The following is a 25,018-nucleotide window of genomic DNA, read 5'->3' as shown; positions in this document are numbered from 1 at the left end:
TACAGATGAGCAAACAGACTCAGAGAAGTTAAAGAACTTGCCCATGGTCATACAGCTGGGAAGAGGTGGAGATGGGTCTGAATGCAGTTTTTCTGACCCTAAATTCAGTTCTTTCAACTTTCTCTACCTGAGCTGGTGGCTGGAAATTCCTTCGTGGAGACTGAGGTCATGGAACTCATCATGGGACTGGGGAAAAGAGAGGGGAAGATCTAAAGGTCAAACTCCTTTCATCTCTGCTCCCTTCACTCCCCCCTCCCTTGTTTCCAAAGAGGATTTCAGAATGCAATGTTACTTCGTTTAAGAATGTCCTGGTGTGAGATGTCCTTGTGGATAAGAAGAAAAAATGTGGGGTGAAGATAGGACAGTAAAGGTGTATTCACAGCCGGTGACTAATGGATCTTTGGAGGCCTGAAGGGAGGTCCCTGGCCTGTCCAATAATTTAATTAACGACTTGGATCAGGACATTGATGGCATGCTGGTCAAATTTGTAAATGATGCTGGTTTCAGGAAGATCCCAAGAGGCCATAATGAACCAGGAAAATGGAATGTAAAGTTTCATAGTCTAGTTCATCAAAACCAAATGCTTCAGCGCAAGGGACGAGAGAGGTGACTCTGTGTGAAAAGGTTTCAGGTGTTTGAGGTGCCTGTAGGCTCATTATTTTTGACATTAGCTGCCTGCAATGCTAATGAATTCAGGGCTAGGATGTGGGAGATTACAGTTGTGCTTTCTTCTCTGCTCATTAGACCACAGTGGAGGACTGTCTTTAGCCTTGGACACCACACAAGAACAGGGGCATTAGCAACCTGGAGCACGCACAAAAGACGGAGACCAGGAGTGTGAGGGGATTTTAGAATCATCGTCTATGAACCTGGAGAAGGGATCAAAAAGGGGATGGTGGTGGATCTGGATCAAGTTTTCAAATATTGGAAGCTTCATCATATAGAAGAAGGAGTCATCTTGTTTTGCTCGATAAGAGGGACAAAGGGCATGTGCTCTGGGAAAACATATTTTGACTCAACCTAAGGAAGAACTTTATGATGGTTCAAGATGACCAAGTATTATGCAATGGTCGGCTTTGAAAGGACAAGATATTCCCATCACTGGAGGTATTTAAACAGAGAGAGGCAAGATAACTATTGGCAAAGAGGTTGCAGAGGGGATCAAGCATCAGATCATAAGGGTGAGGAATTAGGCAAACATTAAGTCAGCTTCTGACACTGTAATTTGGGGATTCAAGTCAGGGGTAGGGGTGGGGGCCAGAGGTGAAAATCGTTGTGGCCCTCAAAGTAGGTACCTCCCAACCAGTTACTATCTCTGCTTCCAGCGTGCCCTGCACAGAGACTCCAGTAATATTTTTCTGAATACTTTATCATGAGACTTTCCAGCTCACGTATCATAGAATCCCAGTAACTCTAGAGGTCATCCGGCACAGTCCTTTATCAGATGATTTCTTTGCCTTTGAATCACCCACATGGAGTGATTGTCCAGTCACTGTTCGAATATCTCTGGTGATGGCGAGCTACCTACCGTTTGGGGTAGTCCATTCTAATTTCAGAGACTATTACTAATCATTAGAAAGTTCTTCCTAAACACAGCGAAATGCTTATATCAGGCTGTTGAGATTAGGAATTTTTTTCTTTTCTGTTTTTGAAACTGTCGGTAATAAATTTTAAAAGGACTTCAAGAGGCTGGACTCATGAGCCAAAACTTTTATTATCATTTTTTTCATTATAAAAAAGAAAGAAAAAAAGCCTCTTCCTTCTGTTGAACCAAAATCTGCTTTCCTGTAACTTCCACCCATTAGATCTCAGAGCCCTTGGAGTCATACACAGGATAAATCTACAGCTTCCTCTTCACCATGAGCCCAGTAATGATTTGCTGACAGTAGACAAATTTCTCTGGGGATTTGCTAGTCCCCTCACTATTCTCACCACTCTTTCTCTGGCTGTACTTTTGTTGACATGTCCTTTGAAGTGTGATGCCTGCATTGAACGGAGGACCTCAGGTGTGGTCTGACCAGTGCAGCGTAGCACAAGATGATCACCTCCTTTATTCTGGACGTTATACTCTTATTAATACAACCCAAGGTCACAATACTTTTTGTAACAACCAAACCGTGCTTTTGACTCATGGATCATGATGAGTTTTCATTTATTCTAAAACCCTCTAAGCCACATCTCTCACTTCCTACGGTTGTACTGTTACATTTTGGAATTCAAATAGGTGACTTCATATTTGTCCCTGTAAACTTTGATTTTGCTATAGCGAGTCCAGCCTCATGACTGGTATATATCATACCAGCCTCTTGACATCGCTACGAATTCTTATTCTGTCATCTCACATTTTGGCTCTCTCTCCCAGCTATGCGCAATTTTCAAATTTGATCTAGTGACATTAAAACAGAAAGAACCCTTTTGTGTGTGGTCGTTCAACTGGTTAAGAATCGCTTAGAATCCCCACATTTCTTTATATTGTCCCAAGAGTATGGTGAGAGAATGTTTGATTGAACTCCAAATACATTGTAGGGGCAGCATTCTCCTCATCTGCCCATCGAGTCACCCTATCAAAGGAAATGAGCTTGAGTGGGGAATGATTTGTTTTTCCTGAATCCATTCAGGGGCTGAGTGATCTTCTCTTCCTTTTGTAAGTGCTCACCAATCCTCCTTTTAATCATTTGTTCTCGAATCCTGCCTTCAATCAATATTTAACTCGTTGATCTCAGTGACACGGCAGTGTGCATCCCTTTCACCCTCCATGGGGTTTTCAAAGACATCACCAGTTGTCCTGCAACTTGAGCTGCAGGTCATCATAATGCCCTGGGCTGTTATTGACCTAAACTATGAGATGGAGTTGCTCAGAGCAGCTAAAGGCTCTCTGGGACTAGACTGCCTTAAGGAGCCTCTCTCTGGGGCTCACTTTGCCCCTTTGACTCTGAAAATCCTTCTCTTTGCAGAAGAGAAGGAACACAAGGGTTGCCAAGGAGGTTTTGATTCCTCTCTGTAAAACCATTAGCAAATGAAAAAGGGTGCCCCATCACTCACCTGGTAACACCCAAACTCCTCAGCTGTTATGAAGACCTCCACAGCCTGCCTTTCCAATCTGATTTCCCACCATTTAACTTGAACCCTCTACTTCGGTCAAGTCGGTTCCCTCACTGCTCCTCAAGCACATCTAGACCTTATCTCCATGCTCTGGCTCAGGACTTTCTCCCAATTTGGAATGCCCACTATTCCACCCACCCACCCAGATCTCATCATAGCCTCTCTTGCAATTTCTGTAGCTCCTTTAACCTTTATCATACAATTAGAGTCACAGAGATTATGCATGTCACTCATTTGATCATAGTTCAGTTTTGTCTTCCTGACAGTATGCACACCAAAGGGGGTATGTTTTATCCCTCATGGTATATAAACCAGCACAGGGCCTGGCCTACAGTCCTGATAACCATCCTCACTTCCCACAGAGATTTTCCGCAGTGACCAACCTCTGGCCCTTCACACACACCACAAGTTCAGATCCCAAGATAGCTGTGTCCAGCTCTTCAAAGGACTAATATAGAAACTAGATAAATCTAGGGATGCAGGCTGGACCTGGTCTAGGCACTAATGATTTTTGCAGTGTGAAATCAGATCTAACTATACCCTCAGCCCTTTAAACAAGAACCTGGGCTTTTTTAGCTGGGCTCAGGGCTGGCAGTCAACAAGGGGGCCAAGAACACTCAAGGCACCCTGGGACAGCACTGACTGTCAATTAGACTGAAACCCTGCCTGCCTTGGAGGTCACTCAGACCTTTTGAAGGTGTGAAGACCAACTATAATCTCTCACTGATGGGTCCCAAATAGGATTGGAGCTGGGTTTGCTATGGCACCTTGAGTTCTTAGAGGAGAAGCAATGTCTAAATCTTCCCAACTAGAAAGCCTCCTAATTTGGAGGTACACACACATACCCCAGAAGAGGAGGCCCAATTTGGTAATATCTGACATGGAGCAATGAAAGGATCATGACAACAAAGACTCTGAATTGATCTAAAATGGTCACGTAACCCAGCCCTCTCTGCCTTCAGGAAGGTGAGCACCATTGCTTCCCTTAGTCATTCACTCAATTTGGCAACTATTATTGAGGACTTACTGCGTGCCATGATCAGCTCCTATCTACAGCAAAGTTTTGCCTTGTGTCTAACAATCTTTTCCCCTCTGTCAGTCTCAGAAGAAATAGAGAACAGATCACCAGCTCTGTCCTGATTTAGGAGTTACATTTTTGAAGATGGTATAGCACACTTGTCATATAGTAGGTGCTCTACAATGATTGAATGTTACTTCATCAGCTTCTTCCTTTCTAAATTAAAAAAAAAAAACCCTAGTCCTTTGCCACATTGTTTTTGCTCTTCTCCAGACCCTCTGCAGCTTTTCCACATGTGCTGAAAATGTGTTAACCAAGGGCAGACCCACGACTGTTTTCAAAGGCCTAACCAATACTAGGTAGAGTGGAGAAAGTTGAGGACCATGAGAAAGGTCATATGTTACTGGACTGCATTCTAGATCTGTTTATAACACTGTGACATTGTGCTTTTCTGAGCCCATTTACCCAATTATAAAATAAGTGGGTTGGACTACATGGCTCTGAGGTTACTTCCAATTCTAAAAATTCGGACTCTGATTACTTCCTAGTGACTCCATACTAAATTTTTGTTATTATATGCTAGTATTTGAGTTAGGTTTGGAAAGAAGGAAGGAAGGGAGGAAGGGAGGGAGGAAGAGAAAGAAGAGGGTGGGAGGGAGCAGGGGGGGAAGAGAAAACCAGTTCTACACCACGGACTCAGACTCATTCAACTCGTGACCCACCCTGCCAGCCTCCCCCCAGTTCTTTTTTTCTTTCTTAACTAACCTGGGTCAAGTCAATCACTGCCCATCTCTCTCGTCCCCACGTACCATATTAGTATATTTGTCCTTGATTTTGGTCTTTGTACTACCTTGTGTTCGTCCCCTCTGAACATCATCCTGTTGTGTTGGTTCATCTCCCTCATTTTGTCAGGGTCACTTTGAAGAATTCTATTCCTGGTTTCTGAGGTGTCAGCAACCCCGCCCAACTGTCACACTTGATGAGCAGACTCCTGGTTCAGTCCTTCAAGTCACTGAGAATAATACGATACCATAAGGCTAACTCTGTGGAGCCCATTGAATCTGTCCCCCAGGGTTGACAGGGAGCCACTGATCACGATCCTGGAGAGGAATGCTCCCAGAGCCCCAATGACTCCTCCAATTCTAATTCACAGACCAGGAAACCAGTATCTCTGGGGAGGAGAGGGCCCCTGCTCTGTCAGTCACCCAAGGCCAGGGAGTCCACATATCTGATGCTGCACTGGATTCAGACATGAAAAAGAATTTCAGCACGTTAGAGGGCAGACCTCCTCCCAGCCCCCAGTCCAGGACGAGGGCGGGGTGGTGGCAATGGTGGCAGTGGCAGAGGCAGCGGCGGGTGGTGGCGGCGGCAGCAGAGTGGTGCAGTGAAGAAGGAAGTGTTTTTTTTGACGTTTCATTAGGAGGCCCGAGGTGCTGAGAGAAGGCTTCAGCTGCAGGAACCCAGAGCGTTGGGGGGGTAGGGGGGTGGGGACTGCAACTTGATTAAGATTGGAGAGGCCTTCGTGCAGGGGGCCGGTAGTGTGCTGCCCAGACTTATATCAGCTTAAAGGCACAGGATGCAGAGGGAGGCGCCCTGCCGGGAGGTCTGTTGGGCAAGGCCTGTGCAAGGGAGGCAGGTTGGGAGTGCTAACTGGATTTTTTATTTTTATATCAAGACACTGTGTTTAAAATTTTTACAAAGGACAAACTCCGTGGGTTTCCGTTAGTGTTTTAAGAACTTTTCTTTAAAAAAAAAAAAAAGCCAACAACAACAAAAAACACCACCTTTTTGAAAGAGAAATGACAGACACAAAAGAGACTCTGTAAAGAAAATGGGGCGAATTTCTGATAGCATTACCCCAAGGGCAGAGGCAGAACCCAGATTGTACCCGGGGCACCGATAATCACTTGGCCTCCACAAAACCTCCTTCACCAAATCTGCAGTCCCCTGCCTGGTCTAGCTAGGCCGATGCTCCTGGCCTCTGGGGGACGCAGGTCACCCTGTGGTCTCTGCAGCCCTCCGCAGAGATACAGAGGTGGCTGGCAAGTTGCCCCCTAAGGCCCTCCAACCCAATCCAGTGAGAGCCCCTTCCTCCTTCTCCCCATGGTTTTGCTCGAACCTGTTTCTTTCTTGGGGGCCACGTTCCTTGGTCGGATTGTGTGAGCACTGGGAGTTCCAGAGCCAGAGAGACCTGGGCCTGGAGCCCTCCCTTCCGGAGCTTCTTTGCCCCCACCGGTTGGAGAAGCATTTGTTCCAAAATTTTTTTTAAAAATCAACAAAAACAAGACCCAGAAAAAAGACCAAGTCTGGGGGAGAAAGAGCTACTCTGCTCTTTAAAGCTCCCAAGTCTGGAGTTGGTCGGTGGTGCAGTTCCAAGAGAGGTGGAAGGCGAGCACCAAGGGGGTGTCCAGCTGGTGCTTCAGGCTCCCCAGTAGTGTCTGTGGTCAGGCTCGGGGAGCCGGCTTCAGCTGCTGTTCCACGGGTCCTCAGTTTCCCAAGGACTCGTTTGCGTCCCCATTTGAAGGGTTTGTTCAGGTTTACTTCCTTATTTGTGTTGTTGCACATGCGGGTGCATGCCCACATCTGTCTATGTTTGTGCAGGTGGGTCTGCTGTCGGGTGTGGGTGCGTGCGTATACATATATGTGTGTGTGTGTGTGTGTGTGTGTGTGTGTGTGTGTGTGTGTGTGTGTTCGTGGATCCGGGAGGGACAGAGCCAGGATATATGCTGTGCTCTGGGCTGCAGCTATACCCGGGTGGTGGAGTGTGAGTGGGGCAGCCCGGTACTGTTGAACCCTGCGGCAAAGGTGTTATAGGGGTGCAATGTCTGCAGCCCCACCAGGGAGTTGGGGATCATAGTGATAGTGTTGGGGGTCATGAGTGGGATGTCATCAGGGGAGCGCCGCAGGGTCAGCGTGTAGTCGGGCAGTGCAGTGAGGCGCAGGGTGTCATGGGGGGGACCCGCCTCACACTCGTGGTGGGTGGGGCCCAGCTGCAGTGCTGCCAGCTCCTCCTCGGGAGCAGCTCCCAATTCAGGAGCCCCGGCTCCCCTCTGAGGGCTGGGCTGCCGCAGGGGCTCCTGACGCCGCTTGTCCTTCCGATAGTAGAGGGCGGCGAAGGCCAGGACATTAAGGAAGAGGAGGGAGGCCCCCACGGCGATGGTGACGCTTAATTCAGTGGAGTAGTCACGAGGGTTCTCCACCAGGAGCGGCCCTGCATCCTGGTCCCCGTTCCAGGACCCTTGGGCGTTCTCGTTGCTGTAGGCGGGGGAGATGGCTGGCCGCTTGGTGCTCCAGGTCTTGCCATTGGGCCTGCGGGTGATGTGGGAGCTGTGGGTGGTATCCGGGGGCGGCACTTTGGTGGTTGTGGACGTGTAGTGGAACATGTCATGCAGGTTGTATAGGTGGGGCACCAGGTGTTTCCAAAAGGCCACCTTAGTGGCACGGTAATGATCGCGGACCCTTGGCTTCAGGCCGATGTGAAGGTAGAGCTGGTCTCGGGGATTGTATTTGGACCAGGCCACTTCCTCAAAGCGGTTGGCCTTGGTGTGAATGAACTTGGTGTCCTGGGGGACCGGCTTGTTGGGATCCCTGAAATACCACATGGAAATCTGGGGTCACCACTCTACCTAGACGAGGAAAGGGCCCAGGATTCTTCCTCTCACACCCAGCCCTAAACCCCTTTCCCAGTCCAAAATGTCCCACCATTTCCATCTTTTTCAGGGTCCTTCCCTCTGTCCATACCCTTCTTTGTCCCCAGGCCTTGAACTCCTATTGCCCATGGCATCATGGAAAGCATCTCATCCTTCCCTGCGCCCATCCTGTGAGATCAACCTATAGGACGCTTCTTCTCACAAGCTACAGAGCACCCATCAATCTTTTCAGCTGCCCAATTTTTCCGAGAGCCCTTTAAAAGCTCTTTCTGAATGTACTTTATTCCCACTTCACATGGCCTCCGACCATCTAACCTTGAATCCCATAGCTCTGCCAGTAACTCTCACTCCTGCTCAGTCCTAATGCTGAGTTCTGAGCCTCAACAAAATTTTTAAGGGAAGGAAATGGCATGAGAGACTAGAAAGGGGGACGTAGGAAGAGGGATGAAGGGGTTACCAATCAAGATTTGGGGACTGTCTTAGGAAGGGAGATGATGGAAGAGGTTTGGATAGAGGAGCAGAGGGGAGGGCATGCTGGGGCCCCAAAGAAGAACCCCCAATTTCTCCTTACCCGGTCTTGGCAAAGTTGGTCCAGTAGGTCATGACGACAGCACTGAGCATAACGTCATTCTTGGAGAAGTTGCAGGGGAAAAGGTCAGTGGGGCCTACCATAGGGACACCGAAAACGTAGGGTACTTCATCCCCATGAGCTGCGTCTGACCAAGCAGGCTTCATGAGGCTCTGGCAGTGATGGTAGAAGGCGTAGAAGTAGGTAGGCGAGCCATAGCGGGCGTGCAGATCAGCTGTCACCACTGAGGGCTCCACCCACTGGTGGTCAGTGAAGAGCGCCACCAGTGTTTTACGGCGGGTCTCAGGATTGTCACGGTCTGCCCAGTCTGTGTACATGAACTTGATGGTCTCCCGCAGGGTGTCCTTACCCTCAGGATAGCCGTACAGATTGTCCACAAAGTTGGAGACTGAGTAGTCAAAGTCAGTGCCAGAGACACCATCCTCAGGGTCCACCACCCCTTCCACAAACTTGAGCCCCTCACCCTGGTTGACACCTAGCATGATGTCATAGTTGAGGAACTCGCCCTGTTCCATGAGAATCTCCGGGTCATCAGGAATGACATCACCGTCAATCACGGGGCCAAAGGCCACATGGTAGCGGGCAGGCTGGATGTCCTGCTCTACCAGCTCCTTGGCACTCTTTTGCCGAAGACAGTCCACCATGTCGACAGTGTCTAGCACGTTACAGCCTACCTTGTCTGCCAGCAGGCTGGTGTACTTCACCGGTTGGTAGTTCACAGCCCAGCTGGACAGAGCAGAACCACTTTGGATGATGGCCCTCTGGAAAAGCCCTATAGGAAATAAGCAGCACCAGGTCAGATCTGTCGTGTCTCTCACAGCCTAAGCCTCCCTTGCTTGTCCCTGAGGGACAGATCGAACACCTCATTCCTTTGTTACTGAGGCTGCCCTCTGGGTTGAATGGACTGCAAAGGACGAGTAACCCTTTCGGCTGGAATGATGGGTTAGGAACAGAGGAGGGCTTGTTGGGCTCCTTTCCTGACTGGTCCCCTGCCTGCTTCTTGCTTCCTTATTCTGGGTGATGGTTGGTAACTTGGGGGTTAAGGAAACGCCAGGAAGAATTAACCCCTTGGGTCCCAGACATCAGCTTCCTTATGCTCCCTCTCTTTATCTCTCCTTGTCTTCCCCTCTTGCTTCCTGCCCAGCTGGGCCCAGCTCTGTGCCAGCACACCACCAGGGAGCTGGCGCTTCCACCACAAAGGGGTCTTTTTCATGAGAGATGAGAAATGCAGGCAGGAGAGAGCCTCACATTCTGGGAGTTTAGGGAAAGATTCCCGAGGGCAAAGGCCCTATGGTCTGAAAGTCTCCAGGGAACGTGCCCTCCCAGGCTGTAACCTCCACAGACACTTTCCTTTTCCTGAAGCTACTGCTGCCTCAGATCCAGATTTCCCTCTAGGTGAGAGGGAACCAGTCCCCCAAACTCAAAAAGTAGATGATTCTTCCCCCCTAGGGAAAAAAGGTATCATTCTCTCTCTGGCCCCAACATTTCCAAGTAAGGGAGAACCTGGCCCTCAGGTGCACGGTTCTGTTCCTCTAAGAGAAAGGGAGTTTACGGGACTTCCCTGGTGGTCCAGTGGTTAAGACTCCATGCTCCCAATGCAGGGGCCACGGGTTCGATCCCTGGTCAGGGAACTAAGATCCTGCATGCCGCATGGTGCGGCCAAAAAAAAAAAAGAGAGAAAGAGAGAGAGAAAGGGAGTTTGCATGGTTGAAAAAGAGAGGGAGAGAAATATAGATGAGTATAAGTGAGCCTCACTTTTTGAAAGATTATTCTCCATTAATCAGTTACAGAAAAACAGAGAGAATAAATCTTTTTTTTTTTAGATTTTTTTAAAAAGTCTTTATTGAATTTGTTACAATATTGCTTCTGTTTTCTGTTTTGGTTTTTTGGCCACGAGGCACGTGGGATCTTAGCTCCTGGACCAGGGATCGAACCCGCACCCCCTACACTGGAAGGCAAAGTCTTAACCTCTGGATCACCAGGGAAGTCCCAAGAGAATAAATCTTTAAAGCAGCCAGGTCTCCAGGGACACAGGCCCCCTATGAGACAGAGAATAGCAGCACACCAAGAAAGGCCTTCTCCTCCCAGGGAAATAGTCCCTAATCAGAGGAGGCACCGTTCCTCTTTCCAAACAGAGGCACCCTCACAACTAGTCACTTCACCCTCCTTGGTGGAAAAAAAGGAATTCATGTTCCCGTACTGTCACCTAGAAACATATTCTAAAGGAGGGATGTACATCCAACATTCCCTACATCCCACCTTAGTCTTCCCTCACGGAGTCCCTGGAGGGATAGAGACAGAATTTCTAGGTCAGAGAAGGTGATTTTTGTCCTTCAGAAAGACAGGCCTTCTTCAAAGAGAGACTGCAAGTCTTCCTGTTAGAATATCACTAACTCATAAGGTTGATTTCAGTAAAAAACCGTGTCCTCTCTTACGGCTTTCCTTATCTTGGAGAAGGACACTTATTTTGGGAAGATCTCTTCTTTGTGAGAAGCTCATCTTTGCCTCTCAGAGGTAGAAAGGGCTCTTATAGTCCAGAGGTGAAGAGAACACTTCCTGCTGAGCAAAAAAAAAGGCCCTATTTGGCCCCCTTGGAAGGGTCACTGGCAGGGGGACCCACAGCAAGGAGAGAGGTTTCCCTTCGGACTAGAAATGAAAGTCTCCCTTAGAGGGGGTTGTACAGCCCGGGGGCGGGAGAGGTCTGGTCTGGAGTCTGATAAGAGCTCACCATCCCTCAGACAAAGCCCACCCGCAGGTTTGTAATCCTCACTTCGGTCCCATCTCCCCCCACCCCACCCCCGCCGTCAAGGGCATTTCCCGTCTTGCACAGACTTGTTCTTCAGCAAGAAAGGCAGAGAATGTTTCTTACACCTAAAAACTAATTTCCACTCTAGAGCTCTACCCGAAGTCATGTGTCCTTCCCACATGGAAAGATTTCCCACCCCCCCCCGCCCAAAAAGAGCCGTTGTCCTTCAGAGAGAGACATTCTACTCCCACGCTCCTCAATAAGACTCCCACATCAGGAGAACATTCCTTTCTCAAGATGTAAATGGGATTCTCTCCTTCCCTCTCTCACAGTGGGAGAATTGCATCTTCCCCTCGAGAAGCATTTCCCTCCACTTCTCCCCAAAGGGACACCGAGCTGGCAGGTGAGGGCTGCTGACTCCCCTGGATGCTCCTGGGACATGGAATTGGGCACCCTGGAGCCTGGAGGAACTGGGGCTCAGGGTCGGCGGCCAGCACTTGTCTAGTTCCTGTTTCGTTCCAAGAGCTACTCACCCTCAGAGTGATGCGACAGCGTGAGGAGGCTGACACAGGACGCGCCAATGCCCGAGCCAAAGACGGTGATACGGCGGGGATCGCCACCGAAGAAGGCGATATTCTCGCTCACCCAGCGGAGGGCCTGGATTTGGTCAAGGAGCCCATAGTTGCCCTTGGCAGCCTGATCACCAGTGCTCAGGAAACCTGGATTCAACAAAGGGCACGAGGACAGTGAAGGTGGAGGGATGGAGGATTTGGATGACGGTGACAGTTGGGGGCATGAGGACGGAGGATGAGCATGCAGTGCAGCTCTTTCCACCCAGCTAGCATTAACCATTGCTCCGTTCTGCAAGGACCAGCGCCATCACTATAGGAAGGATCGGCTTCCTACCTCCCACCCATTCTCCAGTTTGGAAGGTGAGGTCTCCAAACCATTCAAAAGGGATGCCTCCAGCTGGGAGACTTAAACTGCAGGAACTGCAAATGACCAGGACCCAGCATCCTCTGCCCTGATGTACCAGCCGGGACATTACCCTAGCACCTGGCAAGATAGAGTGGAAAGAGCAGGGACCCTGGAGTCAGTTTGGTTTGAGTCCTGGCTCTACCACTTACTGGCCATGTAGCTTTAGGCAAGTTATTGAGAATCTCTGGGCTCTAGTTTCCTCGTCTGTAAAATGAGGATAAAATACTTCAAAGGGTTGTAACAAGGATAAAATGAACATAAGCATCTCAAATATGCTCAGCACTTTACACATCTATAGTTACTTCTCTTTCCCCATCCTTCTCTCTCTGGAGGAAGTGAAGATCCCAAGAGGCTACAATTCCTAAGCCCTCCTTGCCCCTCCTGTCCAAGGTCATTCATTTTCACTTCCTTCCAGGGTCTCGGATGCCCCTTTCTCTTCATTCTCATGGCAGGTCCTCACTTCCCCCTCCTCCAAGACCTAATGAATCGAAAACTCTGGGGATGGGGCCCAGCAATCCGTGTGTTTAACAAGCTCTCCAGGTAATTCTGATGCCTGCTAAAGTTGGAAAACCACTGGGTTAGACCATCTTTTTCGTCTAGTGGAGAAATGGGGAAGTCAGTGCAGTGCGGTTACCACAGAAACAGGTCTTCCTGCCCACCCACTGGGATTTGCTGCTGAGGAGACATGTCACCATGGAGACTACCTTCCCACCCACCTGCTGGGATTTGCTGCTGTGGAGACTTGTTGCCATGGCAACTACCTTCCCGCCCACCTGCTGGCTATCCCACAGAGATGTCCTATATTCCCCCCCACCCTGCTTCCATTTTAGTCTGATCTTGCTGCTTCATTTTTTCTCTCTTCCCTGATCCTTAGGCTCCTTGGAAGGCTCTATCTTCTCCTGCCCTAGGCTTTTAGAAAGGTTCTTTCCAAGTGGGTAGCTGTGGTGCTCCTACACATTGGAAACCTACACCTGGGTGAGTATTTTTTGACCCCACAGTTAAAAGCTCATTTGTAGCCCCTGGGATCAACTTTGTGGGAGGCCATGTTTGAGGAGGCTCCCTCAGCTCACGGAGAGTTCTCTGACGGTCCTGGTAGTCCACGGGCAGAAGCTGAACTTAGACTCAAGCAGGCACAAGACCCCATCACTGTCTTTCTTGAGTCCATTTGTTTCTAGTTTCTGTAAAAGAGCTCATTTCACCCTCTTCAAGTGTGTTATTAATTTACCTTTGGTGCAATTAAGTGTGTAAAGTACTTAGTTATTCCTCCCAGGACCTAGTCACAAGCCCTCTTTAGCCTCAGGTTCCCGATGAGGAAATGAGAAGGAATTAGAGAAAGCCTGAATGAGGATGAACGGAGGAGCTCTTGTTCCTCTAGACAAGAGAACCAGCTTCTCCTTTGCCCGGCTCATTCACAAGCTGAAGTTGCTCCTGCAAGTCTTAAAAAAGTATGCTGACCAAGATCCATCCCAGCTGTCCAAGCCTTGCGACCCTCCAGCAAAAATCACTATGTGTTTCTCTTAGCCTGCCTGTCCTCTCTCCCTCCTCTCTCCTTCCCCCGTTTTCTCTCTTCCTTTTCTCTTATTTACGCAATAGCAGACTTGGCTTCAGTCTTTGCCAAGGTATCGTTCAGTGAAATGTGTCAAATACGTCTGTCCTAACCAGCAGGAAGAGCCTGCATTTGGATGCAGTAGATTTCTCCAACATGTACCAATTTCCTGGGCTAGAAGCAAAGGTCTGAAAGGGCTGGGTGGAGGATTTGACCATCACTCTCTGCTCCCTCAGATCCCACAAACCTCAGGATAAGAGGCACTAAAGCCTGTGGATGACGTCATGCCAACCATTCTACTACAAGCGTCCTGCTTGAAGTGCTCTATCCAACAGGCTCAGGCAGATGATACAGCAAACGTCGCCGACCACAAGCACACAAAAACCTGTCAGTCTGGGAGAGCGGTCACTCGCTACTAGCTCCCCAGTAACTCAGTCACCCACAGAAACCATGTGAGAATGAGGGCTGAAACACCAAACTCCACAAACTGTTAGAGCAAATCTGAGCCAGTCTCCCTGGGCCCAAGTTTATACTGCAGTGCATGGTAAGCTGCTTGTCAACAGAAGACAGGGGAATCTGGCACATTGTATCAAAACCAGGTATCTGTGTCACCCAGGGCTTGACATTTACCAGGTTTTCAGTTTGCCTGAAGGGTACCTGAGCAAGAATGTAGGATTAAATTCTGAAACCCAGAATAAAACTCGGCAAGCCTCTACTTCCTCAGCCCCAGGGATATCCACATCCTGTACCCTGCTGGGGTCCCTTTCTTTTGTTGGTCTCAACAAAAGCCCAGTGGGGGCTTCTCCAATTATAGCTACCCCTCTGCCTTGGATGGGATCCATGGAATAGCCTGTGACATTCTCCAAATACATGAATTACCAAGATGTCTAAAGAAGCACCTTGGAGGAAACCGTCTGTTTGGGCTCAGGGCTCAGAGAAGCTGATGGGGGGGAGGGTGAATGAATGCATATAATTGAGGTCCAGAACTGGCCACCTGTTCTGGGATGTTTTGGGAAACAAAACAACAAAGCCTCAGCTCTACAGCAAAATCCCCAAGATTCAGGGACAAACCCGTGTTCTAAATCTGGCGCCAAGAGACAAAAACATCTTGAATGTACCCAGAAGCCAATCAGTGGCTTATTGATGACATTTGTGTTCCAGAGCAGGCACTAAAGGGTACACAGGAAGTGGTGGGGAACTTCTGGCCAAATCTCAGTTTATGGCTCCTTCTGAGGTTTGGGTAATATTAGTTTGATCATTAACTATTTAAGCCCAAAGAATAAAAATCCTACCCCGAGATGTGCTGTTCTGGTTATCCAAACGAGAGGAGGTTATAAGGTGGTGGTGGTGGGGTCTTTTAACCTGAATTTCGTGGATGAGTTTCAGTGGGATCCATGAAATAATTTCTGTGTGTGTGTGTGTGTGTGTGTGTGTGTGTGTGTGTGCGCACGCACATGCATTTTTGGGGGGAAGAGTCCATAGCTTTCATCAGAATTTCAAAGGGGTCCAAGACTCCCCAAAAGGTTAAGAACTTCTGATATACAAGCTTAAAGATTAGAGCAATTGAAGGGTTGTGAAGTAATCAGCAAACCAGGATATCATAGGGAGGGCTCGCCAGCAATAATAGCCTTCTGTGCAGCCCACAGCTCCCAACTGACACTTCAAATCCTGAATCTCTCCTCTGTCTCCTTTTTGCCTCCTTTCTGTGTGTCACTCTTATCCTCTTTTCTCTTTCCCGTCCTTTCCTTCTCTTCCTTATTTTCTCCTCTCTTTTCCCCCGATGCTCCACTCTCTCTTTTCTTTCATTCCTACCTGGTCCGATCATTTGGAACTGAAGCATATTCTTAGTATTCTCCGTGCTTTCCATTGATCTTTAGAGACTGGAGCTTTGTGTTGATAATTTTTAAAAGCAACTGAGTTGAATATCTTCTGTCACTCTCATTTAGAAAATAAAGTAACACAGTTACTTCTGGCCTTCAACTACCATGCACGTGCGCCTGTGTATCTGTGTGTGATTACGTTTGTATACGCATTACTCTTCAAGAACTATGCAGCCCAAGTATGTGGGTTTGCAGCCACCTTCATGGTACCATTTTTACTGTCAGAGACTCAGATCCCCTTTCTCAACAGGACAGAACAGCTTACAGAACAGAGCCTTGCCATGATGTCTGTGGCAACTCAGAGAGACAGAGGAGCAGTGGCAGAACCATGAAACCCAAAGCCCACTAGACTGTGGAGAGGCCAGGGAGATGCCCTGCACACGTCACACCCAGCATCCGGATGCCGCTGAAGGGAACGCAGGCTCCACTTTTTTCAGGGAGTATCATTTCTCTCGTCTGAACTCCCAAAAGGTGTCTTGCTATCCCACATAGTATTAAGGGGAAGTCAAGAGAAGATTGCCTTTCTGTGTACGTAGATGCACCCAGAAGTGAAACGCAGCTCTGGGGCCTCTGGGATGCCAACTGGCAAAGCCACATACTCAAAAGCAAATTAAAATAGGGTCATGTCAGCCAACAAGCCCTGGAGTAAGCCGTGCCTAATTGCTCGTTCAGCACCCAGGCCTGCAGACCTGAGAAACAGCCCAGACACCCACTGGGACTCAGAACACCAGCCCTCCGGGCAGGAAGTTGGCTTCTTTGTGCCACTCCAGGGCTATGGGGCCGCGTGTGCCCTCGGAGGCCTGGGTGAGCATCCGAAAGGGAGCGAGGCCCTGTGTGCTTGGTCGCCCTTTCTGAGGCACTTGTTTACCTCAAGACCTTGGCCACAGTTAGGCATTAACAGTTACCAAGGAAGGCACAGGGTAGAGGGGCAGCCTAAATCACCAAAATAAGCGTGTGGGTGACAGAGTAGGAGTGGGGAAGGGGATATGGGTGTGTATCAGGAGGTATTTGGGAAGTAAGTGTGTGTGTGTGGGAGGGAGATGGTGTAATGGATGGGAGTGTATGGGGATGTATGTGTGGAGAGAGTAGAAGAAATGTGCAGTGTATGTATATGGGATATGTAAGTGTGGGGTGTGCATGAGTGTGTATGCGTGTACAGATATGGATGGCCAGGTGTGGGGATATGGATGCGTGTATATTCGTGGGGTAGGAATATGTACATATGCACGTATTGGACATATATATGCCAGATGTGTATAGGAAGAGTGTGTGCGTGTGTGTGTGTGTGTGTGTGTGTGTGTATGTGTATATGGGTACGTGTATCGGGGTCTGTGGGTGTGTATATAAGGGGAGATGTGTAAGCGTAGTGCATGGGATGTGTATGTAGATGTGGAAGCAGGGATATGAGGGGTATGTGCGTAGTATCTGTGTACTGTGGGCTGGGGAGGTGTGGACGTGCAGGTATGGCTCCCGCATGTGTAGGGAGGGGAACGCTGGTTCGTGTTTGTGTAGGGAAGGTGAGGGACATCATACGTGTGTGTGTGGCTGTTGGAGGAGAGGTGGAAGTGGGGTGTTTAGGGGGACATGGATCTGTCCGTGTATGTGTGGAAGGAATATTTGTGTACATTTAAGGTATATATATGTGGGGTTTGTGCGCGGATGTGGACGTGCAGGGTGTGGGTCTTTGTGTAGAGTGTATTATGGGGGTAGAGGAAAGCGTGAGCGTGGGGGCACATGTGGTGTATATGGGCACAGATGTGGATACAGCGATGCGGAGGGAGAGATACATGGGAACGTGTGTGTGTGTGTGTACGCGTGCATGGAAGGTGAGAGAAATCTGTGTAGATGTGCGGTATGGATGTGGAGTGTAGAGAGGCATCTGGGTATGTGGATATGTGCATCGGGGAGACTATACGTGTGCAGTGTATGGAGTGGTGAGGGAATGTGCATATATGTGAGGGGGTCTGTAGACGTAGATGTAGGGGTCTGTATGTGTATGGGTGTGTATGTGTGCTTGGGGGGGTGAGAGAGAAATAGATGCATGCGGGTGCATGTGGGCAGCGTGGACGGTGGACATGTGAGGGTATGTGGGTGTGTGGTTATGTGATTGGCTAGAAGGAATATCTGTGCATGTGTTGGGTGTTTAGGGATGTGGGGTGGGTGGGTAGGGATGAGGATAGGACACCAGAAAATGAATCGACTCTACAAAACTCAGCCAGGCAAAAGTCTGGAACCAGAGACCTGGCTGGAGACCTAAGAGAAGGTGTGAAGTTTGAATTGAATTTCCAGTGGCATCTCAACATTCCAGGAACGGGCCTAGGGACACCGTGGGGAAGCCCCGGGCAGTTGGGTAGGGGCTATGGGATAACAACATTGTGGCCATGGTCGTTAGCACCAGCTAGAGAACCAAGGCGGCCTGTTCTCAGCTCCTTAGCCTTCTTTCCTCCCTCCTTGAGAACCCAGGCTTCCTTCTAGGCACCCAGCAGGGAACCATACCTAGCACTCCAACCCGATAGTTGAGGGTGATGACGATGACGTTGCCATAACTGGCCAGGACGCTGCCGTCAATCATGTTGCCTGTCCCTTCCATGTAAGAGCCTCCATGGATGTAGACCATGACAGGCTTAGCGCCACTGTCCCGGATGTCTGCAAGGAGAAGGGGTGAGACACAGGCTGGGTAGGCTGCCCTTCCTCCCCCACCCCCGCCAGCCCTGGGTGGGGGGGTGTGGGCAGCAAAGCTATCCCAGGTGCCAGGACACCACCGCCATCTCTGAGGGCAGGACTCATGGGGCTGTTCGGCCCGGAGCTTGAGCATCAGCCAGAGAAAGTTGGACGTCGGTGATGTTTTTAAAGACTCTGGTTTCAAGTGCCTCCCAGCAGAAGGCAGCCAGGCGTTCCTGATACAGCTAGGTCTACAGAGGCCGTGGCTGGGCCCTGGGGGACAGAGGGAGGGAGGAAGAGAAAGGGCAGGTCCCTTAGCTGGATCAGTGAGTCCCTGCCCCGGGCACCCAGGAGTCCTGGGACCTGACATGGCTTTAGAGAGTAGGGGCTGGGGAGCCCTGAAACCCCCAGGACTAGACCAGTTACATGGAAATACGGCCATTGGCAGCAGCTGGCCCCCCAGTGCAGACAGAGACAAGAGGGGCGGGAATAGGGGGTGGCACAGGAAGAGAACAAGGGAGAATGTGGGGACAGGGGAGTGAATGGCAGAGATGGGGGTGTGTGTGTTGTGGGGGGAGAACCTTACTGACATGGTTTCTCAGCCATGTGCTGGTTTACCCCATTCTCCCCGGGCATCAGGCAGACTTAACTGGAAACACTGGGGATGGGGAAGAGGTGGGGGCAGAACTAAGAATGAGAGAGCCTGCCCCCAGGCAGCTTTAAGATGAAGATGGAGCCTCCGCAGAGGCCACTCAATGAGAGACCTTTAAGCGGCTGCTCCCAAGCCCCGAGCAGTGCGGCGACAGGGCTGGGCGGCCACGAGAAGGCTCCCGGCCTGATCACCTCGACCTGAAGCCTCTCGGCCTGTGAGCTGGACCACACTCTGCCGCACCGGCACAGCCCTACCAGCCACCAGTGGGCCCCCCTGAGCTGTGTGGCCCCCAGGCCAGGGCTGGGGCGTGGAGGCAGAAGGGAATGCTCTCTGCTGCCGAGCAAACACAACCTGTTTTCCTGAGGAGGAAGGAAGACTGGTTCAACCGTCACCCAAGGATCTTATGCCATCCACTGACTGGGCTGTGGCGGCCGGGCCTCAGCCCGGTGCTTTAGCCCAGTCCTTGTGGCCCTGTCCTGAACCTAATGCAGCCTCTGGCCGAGGCCATCTCTCTCTGGGCGAAGGCCAAGGAGGTTCTAGGTGGCGCTGTTCCCCAGCCCCTCTGGTTGTCACTGCCTCACTCCTCAGTTCAGCATCCTGCTGGGCCCCTCTTCCAGGAGCCAGCCTCCCCGCAGAAACACAGGGGCTCCTCGCCATTCCGTTTCCTCTGTGCCTCTCCTCGCCCCCGCCCCCCTCAGTCCTGCTTTCTCTCCACTCTCCCTGCTGCTCAGTAGGGGCAGGTGCCCGTGAACCACAGAAGATGGGGGAGGAAGCTGTCTCTGGGCAGTGGGGACCGGGGCGAGGAGGATGCCCTCCCCATGGCTCTGCTCGTGGTCCCCTGCTCCCGCCAGCCGTGTCCATCACCCTGGAACTCCCAGTGGCCGACCAGGCCAAAGATGGATGAACAGCCCCACGGCCTTGCACAGGAACAGAAACACACCAACGGACGGACAGACAGACAGACGGGGCTTCTCCCCATCGAGAGGGGGAGGGGCTCTGTGCCATGCACCAGCCGCCGCGCCCTGCAGCCCCCAAATACCTTCATCTTCATCCCCGTCATTATCCGCTAAGTCCTCGCCCTGTTTCTTAGCGCCGGATCCTGGGGACCAGACACGGGGAGACACAACAGCACAGAACAGAGAACAAAACAGAGAGAGAATTCAAAAACAGCATGACTGCAGTGTGGCCCAGCAAGCCAGCTCTGGGCCTGGGCCCAGGACAGGCAGGAGGGATGGCAAGAACTGAGGGAATGGGTGGGCTGAGGCCCAGACCTTCATCAGGATGATAGTGTTGCAGGCCCCTGCTGTGCTGGCCTCCCTGCGCCTCCCTGTCCCCAGCAGCCTGTCTCAACCAACCACCTTCCCAGTTAGGAAGGAGGTAGCAGCAGGTGGGCCAGGGCACAGAGCCAGAGACCCACTCAGGGGAAGGACTTCTCCCGGGTGGAAGGGGCTGCACGTGTGTACACAGGCAGGCTGAGCTGGAGAGCAGGGGCAGGCACCAAAGGTGAGAGGCGGCATCACCAGCACGTGTAGATATGGATATGAGCTGTTAGGGCAGAGCCGGGGACCCCAGCCTTGAGCTATTCGGGCCCAGTGGGCAGGCTCAAGCTGGGCCTCAGCTGACCCTGATTCCCACAGGAGAAAATGGGAGATGAAGCTTTCCCTCCAGTCTTCCTCACTGGGGCCTGCTCTGGGTAATGGCAAATGGGGTTCCTGCCCACAGGAACCAGGCCTGAGAGCAGCAAGCATTGCTCTGAGATCGAAAGAGAGCCAGAGAGGGAGGGAGGGAGAGAAGGAAGGGGAAAAGGAGAAAGGGACATGAGAGAGAGAGGAAGAGAGAGAGGGAGAGAGAGAGAAAAAAACAGAGATAGGAATAATGGTAGCAGCTCCTACCATGTACCGAATGGTTACCATGTGCCAGACACTCTACTTCTACCATACTGTTTGATCCTTACACCCCAATGAGGGAGGGACTATCTTTATTCCTGTTTCACTGATGGGGAAACTGAGGTTCAGAGAGGCAAAGTGACTTGCTTAAGATTGCACAGCTAGGAAGTGCTAGAGATGAGATCCAAACCCAGGTCTGCTTGATTCCAAAGCCCATGGTCTTTCCACTGCACCATGCCACCTTTCTGGGACGGGGGAAAGGGAAGGGAAAAAATGTCAGGAAAGAGGTGGAGCATGGGGGAGGCGGTGGTGGAGGGGAGGGGAGGGAAGGAAAGAAAAGAAGAGACTAGAGGAGAGAAGAGAGACGTTTAGGACCTGGGTGAGCGGGCCCCAATTCTCCTTCTCATTCTAAGGAGATGAGAAGGTCATCTTGAGAACGGCTTTGAGAAAGAGGACCCACCGCCTGGGTGCTAGTCAGTGTGTGGAAACAGAGGTCATTCTGCTGGCACCCCAGGGCTTATCCTCTTGTCTAAGACATCAGATACTCTCGGCCTGGAGGCAGCAAATAGCCCTCTTTCTCAGCTGGTCTGGGTTCCCATACAACTATTAATCAAAACAGGAGCCGCCCTCCAATTACAAAATGGCTTTTCAACCAGGGCAAGAGCCCAGCCTGAGGGGCAGAAACTGCCTCCGGCTTCCCGAACCTCCCGGGGCACCTACCATCTTAACACCTGACAACGACGGTACTGCCCTCAGAAACCCTGTGGGACCTGGGGTGTCATCACCCACACAGCAGACAGCCCCCCAAACGGCAAGGAATCACCCATCCCTAAACATGAATTCCCTCCAACTTGATGGGGGTGGAGGTTGGGGGACAGGGCATATCTTCCCCAGGAAATCCTTCGCTTCCCCTGGACCCCGACTTAGAAGATGCGTCCCGTTTGCCCCCCTCTGGGAAGGTCCCTGGGTTGCTGCATTGTCCCAGCCTCCTCCGTACAGATGCCTTTGCTCCCTCAGCTTAGCACTCGCTGAGCAACTCCTTGCTGCCACGCCTGTCCCCCACCCCCGGGCCAGCTCGACCACCATCCCCCAGCCCAACACTGTGCTGCTGCAGGAGCCCAACCGGGCCAGCCCTGCCTGCCCTGCACACATCACAACCCTAACCACCCCTGGGGACGGGTCTCCCCCAAGAGGCAGACTTTTTAAGTCTGTTCCAAATGGCCAACAGGCCCTGGATAGGGATCTCATTTGAGCAGCTAAATGACCAGATGCCCTCTCCCACGCTGTCTGGAACCCGCTTCCCAGCTCGGCCTGTGGGGCTTAGCTAAACCAGCTGAGTTTCAATGCTAGGCTAGGAGTTTCCTCAGAGTAGCGATCAGGTCTTTAGTTATTTCTAAATCTTCCCTCCACCTCGTAGCCCTCCACATCCCAACGGCACCTAGCACGTGGCCTTGCCCATAGTCAACAATCACGATTGGTAAGTGTTTGTTTGAACTTGACTGGAGCGTCCAGTTGGCTCTCTAGTCAAACTCTCAGGACTGGACTGGACTGGACTGCCCTAGGCTCTTACTGGTGCCCTGGGGGATCATTGCTCCTAGGAAATGGTTAGTGTCATCGCCTCCCCCTCCGCCACCCTGCACCCGAGTAAGCAAGTAACTGGTAGGAGCAGGTTTAAGAGACCCTCTTCCTGAAATCTTTTATACGTTAATGGAACGTTAAGACCAGAATAGTCCGCTACCACCTTCAGATGCAGAAACAGAGGTTCTCAAAGGAAAAGACTTGTCTAAGTCACTTCACTGTGAGTTAGCAGCAGAGCTGGGACTCGGTCAGGCTTGTGGCTCCCAGACCCATACTCTTTCTGCGGTACCGCAATGCGTCTTCATTTGTGCAAAAACATGTTTACTGATTGCCTTCTGAGTGTGAGGTCCTGGGCTGGGTGTGGGGAGGTGGTGTAACGCTTATCCCCAGGGCAGCAGACCTCACTCAAAGCTTCAGTGAGCATCAAAAGCGCAACAGGCAGATCGCCGGGCTCTGCCCGCAGAGATTCTTACTTAGTAGAGGGCACTCAGCCCCAGGAATCCTGATGACCCCACTTGGGGGAACCCCGCCCTATGATTTCAAAGGAAAACAAACTCCAAGCTTGCCAAAGGGTTGTAGGGACCAGGCTGTGCTTTTCCACTTGTTCCTTAGTCTTACTGTTTCCAATTCGGTTCAACCCATCCACATTTCACCATTTGTTTCAGAGTAGGGGAGGTGGGAATGACCAGATGGGAGTTGCCTCGCATGCTACAGTGGAAAGAACACGGCCCTGAGGGTCAAGAGACCCAGGTTTTGGTCCAGGCCCTGCCACAGACCAGCGACGGGGCCTTGAGCAGCAGCAAGTCACTCCCCTGGGCCTGTTTCCTCATCTGGAAAATTGGGATACCAATTCCTGCCTCATAAGCTTCCACGGAAGTGGGGGGGATTTTCTGAGGTAAGTATGCAAGTGCTTTGCAGAGAACATAAAGTAGTATTTGAACAGGAAGAATTATTACACGGGTGGAGGGCGACAAATTCCTCCCGGAAAGAGGGTCAATTTGCAATTCGGGATCTCGTGCCTCCTTCAGAGTGCACAGTTCCTGGAGACCCGCAAGGTCTGCCACCAGGCTAGCCCGGGTCACTCAGCTAGGCCCTGGCCAGAGATGGTGGGCAGGGTGGCAGGGTTGCTACACCTGGCTGCAGTTTGGTCTAAGCTCCACCGCTGGAGAGTTGACTCTCGACTTTCAACCCGGGAAAGGGCACGGAAGGATGAGCTGGTAGCTCCCTCACCAGGAAAAGGTCAGAGCCTCTGGCTCCATCTCGGCGGCTTAGAGTTTCTCCTGAGGTGTCCCACAGGGAACCACTGGCTCTGTCTTTGGCACACGCTTTAGGGTGGACTTTGGGGCTGGGAAGGTTGGAAGAAATGGGGTTGCCGCTTCTGCTCTGAACCTGCCTTAGGCCACCAGAGCCTTCCTGAAGAGCAGCCGGGGCCCTCGGACGAGATGGAGCTTATGCCTGCTCACCGACCGCCCCCTGAGCCTGGTCTACTTGAAGGAAGGCTGGGTCCTCGGGGGCAAGGGCAGGTGGGCAGGCAGCCCTCCCTCTCTCTCTCTCTCCCTCCCCGCCGGCTCGCTACCTACCTCCTTTCCTACAAATTTTCTTGTTGGGCTTTCGGGCGCATTCCTTGGAAATCCGCTTTACTGTAAAATGAATAAAAAACTAAAAAATAACAGGAGGCCTCTGCCCAGGGGCATGCACCCGCACCCCCCCAGACCCCAAGAGCTTCTCTGCAGGCGGCACGTGGCAGAGAGCCTGTCCCACCATCTCCTTGCTTCTGTCACTTACCTTAGTGTGACCCCCGCGGGAGGAGGCATCAGCTAGTGAAAGAGGAGGCACCTAAGCGCTGCCCACCAGGCTTGCCCCCTGCCCCCCACACACACCCAGCTCCCTTGGCCACACACACCTACCACCTCTCAGAGCAGGTGGAATGGCGACAGGGGGGCCCGGTGGCACCAGCATCCTCCCGCGGGCAGCTGCCAGCAGTGACCCATACTCCCCCAGGGAACCCCCATCCAGCACCTGGCCCTAGACCTGTCAGAGCTCTCAGGCCTGGCCAGGCCCCTCTTGGTAACAGTGTCACTCACACATGGGAGCTCAGACAATGCTGGGAGAGGAAAGAACAGGGAGGAGGAAGGGGGAGGCCAAGCAGAGTGATGGTTAGAAGCATTTTCACAGACAGATGCATGCTGCAGGGCACACCACCACATGCCAGCCACAAACACAGCGGGGCAGGTGGGAGGCAAGAAGGGCACAGTGCCTGGCCGCACTCACCATCCTCCGTGGGCACATAGACGTTCAGGTAGAGGCAGTCTTCGTTGGGCTCCTGAATGTAAGTAGCGACGATATCCAGGTTGGCCGTGAACCAGACAGGAAGCATGACTTCGGGCACAGCTGTGTGGATGTTCTGGGGGCACACTGGGGGAAAGTGTGTGGCGTTCCGGATGCCCGACCAGGATGGGGGTGGTTCAGGGGGCAGGAAACGTTTCTCGCCGATGGGGGGGGCTGCGTAGGGCACCCCAAGGTATTGGTCCACAGGCCCCAGGATCTCACTGGGCAATGGTACCCGGGCACCCCTTAGCTTCCCAAAGTGAGTATTGACTGTGGGTGCTGGGGCCTGGGTACTGGCCCTCAGCACCAAGCTCAGGAACCACAGGGTGAGGCACAGGCTCCGGCCAACTGTGGGCTTGGGGCTCAGGGACAGCGAGGGCAGGCCAAGCCGCAGCCACATGTTC

General features: G+C 51.6%; 1 protein-coding gene across 3 annotated transcripts; it reads right to left on the bottom strand.

Moving 5' to 3' along the window:
• Positions 1-6,864: 6,864 nt before the first annotated feature.
• Positions 6,865-25,018, bottom strand: NLGN3 (neuroligin 3). Of its 3 annotated transcripts, XM_061178943.1 has the most exons (7): positions 24,558-25,018; positions 23,867-23,926; positions 19,862-19,921; positions 18,006-18,155; positions 11,639-11,824; positions 8,342-9,131; positions 6,865-7,708 (listed from the first exon to the last, which is right to left on the bottom strand). In XM_061178943.1, exons 1-7 carry the CDS (start codon positions 25,012-25,014, stop codon positions 6,865-6,867), a joined length of 2,547 nt encoding a protein of 848 aa, XP_061034926.1. In that variant the 5' UTR covers positions 25,015-25,018. The 3 variants fall into 3 exon arrangements, with proteins under 3 accessions (XP_061034926.1, XP_061034927.1, XP_061034928.1); XM_061178944.1 differs by lacking the exon at positions 23,867-23,926; XM_061178945.1 differs by lacking the exons at positions 19,862-19,921; positions 23,867-23,926.

The sequence above is a fragment of the Eubalaena glacialis genome, chromosome X (assembly GCF_028564815.1).
Source record: "Eubalaena glacialis isolate mEubGla1 chromosome X, mEubGla1.1.hap2.+ XY, whole genome shotgun sequence".
In the NCBI taxonomy this organism is placed as follows: Eukaryota; Metazoa; Chordata; class Mammalia; order Artiodactyla; family Balaenidae; genus Eubalaena; species Eubalaena glacialis.
Note: the sequence above shows the minus strand (reverse complement) of the source record. Positions and strands in the feature narration are given on the sequence as shown.

Bases quoted from the DNA above. Each gene is read 5' to 3' on its own strand.
- NLGN3 (XM_061178943.1), bottom strand. From the start codon at position 25,014: ATGTGGCTGCGGCTTGGCCTGCCCTCGCTGTCCCTGAGCCCCAAGCCC. The intron at 23,927-24,557 runs GTGAGTGCGGCC...TTCATTTTACAG, and splicing joins CTATGTGCCCACGGAGGATG to TAAAGCGGATTTCCAAGGAA. The intron at 9,132-11,638 runs GTGAGTAGCTCT...TATTTCCTATAG, and splicing joins GCTGTCGCATCACTCTGAGG to GGCTTTTCCAGAGGGCCATC.